Source organism: Populus euphratica, unplaced genomic scaffold (genome assembly GCF_000495115.2).
Source record: "Populus euphratica unplaced genomic scaffold, PopEup_1.0 scaffold1989.1, whole genome shotgun sequence".
In the NCBI taxonomy this organism is placed as follows: Eukaryota; Viridiplantae; Streptophyta; class Magnoliopsida; order Malpighiales; family Salicaceae; genus Populus; species Populus euphratica.
Window position 1 is genome coordinate 8,173 of NW_011501835.1, and position 3,470 is coordinate 11,642.

The 3,470-nt window shown below is 34.6% G+C and overlaps 1 protein-coding gene and 1 long non-coding RNA gene across 2 annotated transcripts; both read right to left on the bottom strand.

Annotated features, from left to right (window-relative positions):
* Positions 1-921: 921 nt before the first annotated feature.
* LOC105118497 (60S ribosomal protein L5-like) lies at positions 922-1,633 on the bottom strand. Its single transcript, XM_011016467.1, has 2 exons — positions 1,439-1,633; positions 922-1,244 (listed from the first exon to the last, which is right to left on the bottom strand). The coding sequence occupies exons 1-2, from the start codon at positions 1,600-1,602 to the stop codon at positions 1,145-1,147; spliced, it is 264 nt and encodes an 87-aa protein (XP_011014769.1). The 5' UTR covers positions 1,603-1,633; the 3' UTR covers positions 922-1,144.
* Positions 1,634-1,970: 337 nt separating this feature from the next.
* Positions 1,971-2,568, bottom strand: LOC105118498 (uncharacterized). The gene is made up of 3 exons (XR_840956.1): positions 2,458-2,568; positions 2,146-2,215; positions 1,971-2,025 (listed from the first exon to the last, which is right to left on the bottom strand). It is a non-coding gene; the product is annotated as an uncharacterized LOC105118498 (long non-coding RNA).
* Between the last annotated feature and the right edge of the window lie 902 nt (positions 2,569-3,470).

Consider the following 3,470-nt stretch of genomic DNA (forward strand, 5'->3'; position numbering starts at 1 on the left):
TTTTTGCACCAAATTCATCATATAGAAAACGTAGATTCATCTACATTATACAAAGGCTTAAATCAAGAGAAATATGCCCAGCTGCGATGAACAAGTTAGTTATCTGAAAATGGCTTAGAATCTCCATGGCAAGCAATCGTTCTTAGAAAGCCTAGAGATGAAAGAGAAGATCTCAGAATTGGCTGAAATTGGTGTTATTGTTGTCGCTGGAGTTCAGGTTAGTGAACGAGTCATGGCTGTATCTCATACTCAATGAGGATTGCTCGAATTCAGGTGGAAAAAATTAAAAGGCAAATTTATCATGTCAACAGCGCGTGGCATGAAATTACAAGTCGATAGTATTTTGAGCTCTGGTTGCAATAAGAAGTGGAAATCCACTGGCTGACAGTGGATAAGAAATTATTCTTGTGCCTTTTGTGGACCCTTTTCGTGCTCTTTGGTTAGCATTGATATCCACACGACACCCTTCTATGTAATTCTGGCTTGTGGCTATGTGCCGAAGTAGGGGCTTAAAACTGGAGCACAAGCATATTTCTAGCATTCGGGAGCTAACTTCTGAAATCAAATAGGGGTCAAGATTCTACAATACAAAATCACGACAGTTTGCGAACCCTAGGGTACTCACAACGTCATTTTCATGCTACACAAGTAACATCTGTTTAAAAAACATGCTCCCCATTTTACTTGAGAGCAATAAGATGATTCACAGTCAGGAATGATTCTTAACAATAGATTATTAACACTATCTTAACACCTTGAATTTCAAAGTTACATTCTAGCGTAAATCCATATTCCAACAAGGGGAACCTCTTGTTCCTTCAAAATCTAAATCTTTTTATCAAGTTTTACAACATCAAAACCGATGATCACCAGCTTCATATCCACATTGCAATTATTTCAACAAACAAAAGTGATCCCGCATTTAATCAAGCAAATTATAATTAGCCAAGTCAAATTTGAAATTGCATTCAATATCAAGTTTAAAAAAATCACAATCTTGTAATCTAAGAAAATTATACTTAAGGAGACAAAAATGGAGCCATAAGCAAAAATAATCTGAAGGACATAACTAGGTTTCAAATAAAAACTCAAAAGTAGCCTGTGTGCCACGGAAAACTGACATTAGAGCTCAGTCATCAATGTTTCACTCATCATCTTCTTCGTCAGCAGCTGAGTTGAGAGCATTCAATCGCTCAACCAACTTGGCTTTCCTTTCCTCATAGGTTAGCTTCTTCAAGTTGTACCTGTGATACACAGAAACAATTTGAAGGAAAATACTAAATATATAATTTCAAGTAGCTCCATGCAAAAATGGCATGAGAAGATGGACTTGCAACTTACAGGTAGATGGAAGTGGTGATTTACCATACAAACAAATAAGCTACCACAAAGTTGTGTGGGGTGCGTGCAAAAAGTTATCAATTAAATAGCAACAAACCTCTTGTGCTCCTTGGATGGCTGCTTCTCTGATTTCTTTGCAGTTGGATCAGCACGAATGGCAGCATGAACCTTCTTGTACAATGCCTCCATACCATCAGCATCAATTCCTCTCTTGAGGTACTCACTAAAGTGGGATTGGTATTTCTCAGGTTCATCCTCCATCAATGTCTGGGGTGAAGAAACACAATAAATATCTGAACATTATAATAGACAATATACAAGCACATTTTTTTACAGATGCGATTAAAGAAGCGGAAACAACAAAATATAACAAATTGTGTTCATTAACAAGTCAACATTCATGCACAATCCATGGCCTTATTTAAAAGCAAATGCAGTAATACTAATTATATTTCTACTGTTTTACAGCATATAACAAATAAAGATCCCAAAAATTAGCGGCTAAAAATGCTAACAAAAACGCAAAAAAAGAACAGTGTAACAAGAAATGAATATGACAACACGTTAAAGAACAAACCAATCAAAAGGATACAAATCGGACAACAAATCGGTACTTAGGCGTATTGTACTTGTTCTTGTCCTGATTAATCAGGCGAATCCTAGCCCTGTAGTCAGTCTTCCCAGCTACAAGAAGAGAATTCTCATGCATTGATCAAAAAAGGAAAAATCACCAAAACTCATTGAGGAGAATGAACTTTATCAGCAGACAATACATCTAATTAACCAAAAAGTTACAATCTTTACCTCGCCTTCTCTTAAACTTGACTTGAAACCTCTTGAAGTAAGCCCTGCTTTTCTGCGCCTTGGCAAAGGCCTGTCAGCAAACAACAGTAAAAAAACATACATATTAGCACAAGCCCATTTGTAAAAATTCAACAAAACCCTAATCTCTACTTAATTTATAGCTTTAAACAGAAAAAAAAATTGAAATTTCTATCGTAACCAAAGCTTTTTAAGACTAATAAAATGAAATCTAAAAGACAGTTCGTTTTTTTTTTTAAGAAGAAATGAAAGAGCACATGTAATGTAGTTGAAAGCTAGGGTTTTGAGAGTCACCATTGTAGAAGCTTGATCTGGGAGAGGCTAGACGGCTGGTAGGTTTTGAGAGAGAGGTGTGAAAGATATAACGGAACTTGTTATAAACCCTATTCCCTATTGACTGGCCTATTGGCTCCTCAGATGAACGGCTGAGATTAGATTGTTTGAACCAGCAAGGGTTTTGTTGATTTGTGACTGGATGGCGTTTTGGTCATTTCGGCCACCAGTTCAAGCATACAAAGCCCAACTCGTTATTAAGGCTGAAGACCCAAAGTCCATGGAGCCATTAAAAGAAACAAAATTTCTTGGATGAAATAGAACAATGGAATCATAGTTATGGTGACGATAAAAGGACATGGTCTGTTATTAAGTTATTAAGATGGTGATTACCGTTGTAATTATTTTTTAAAAATATTTTTTTATTTAAAAATATATTAAAATAATATTTTTTTAAATTTTTTTAATATTATATATTAAAATGATTAAAAAAATTAAAATTAATTTAACGTAAAAAAAAAAGATTTAAAGTGCAGTTTAACTATAAAAATAAACAATATCTAGGTTAATTTATGGGGTTGCCGAATCAATTTTAATTAATTATTTTTACAAAAAAAATATTTTTTTAGAATTAATCAAAATAAATCAATTGTTATTATAAATTTAATCTGATGAATCAAATTTTACCAAATTAATATTTTTACCTTTTCAAATAAAAACTTAACTCGCATCAAGCTTCTCATCATGGATTTTCAGTTCAACCCGCCAAGACGAGTGGGGTTTGATAACTATAATAAATACATTTCTATTATGCAACCAAAACTTCAACGTCTGCTTGAACCAGCCTGGAAAATCAAGTCCTCCTGCCATGATTTTAAAATACACTTCGCATGACCTTGTAAACTAGTTTGTTTCTGATTTTTTGCCATATCCAAGAATAAATACACGGCTTAAAAATCCACCGGTCGGGACTTTGAGACCATGCATTGGCAGCCACAGGGTAGTGCCATGCTTCATGTTTGAGCTTCATCTCG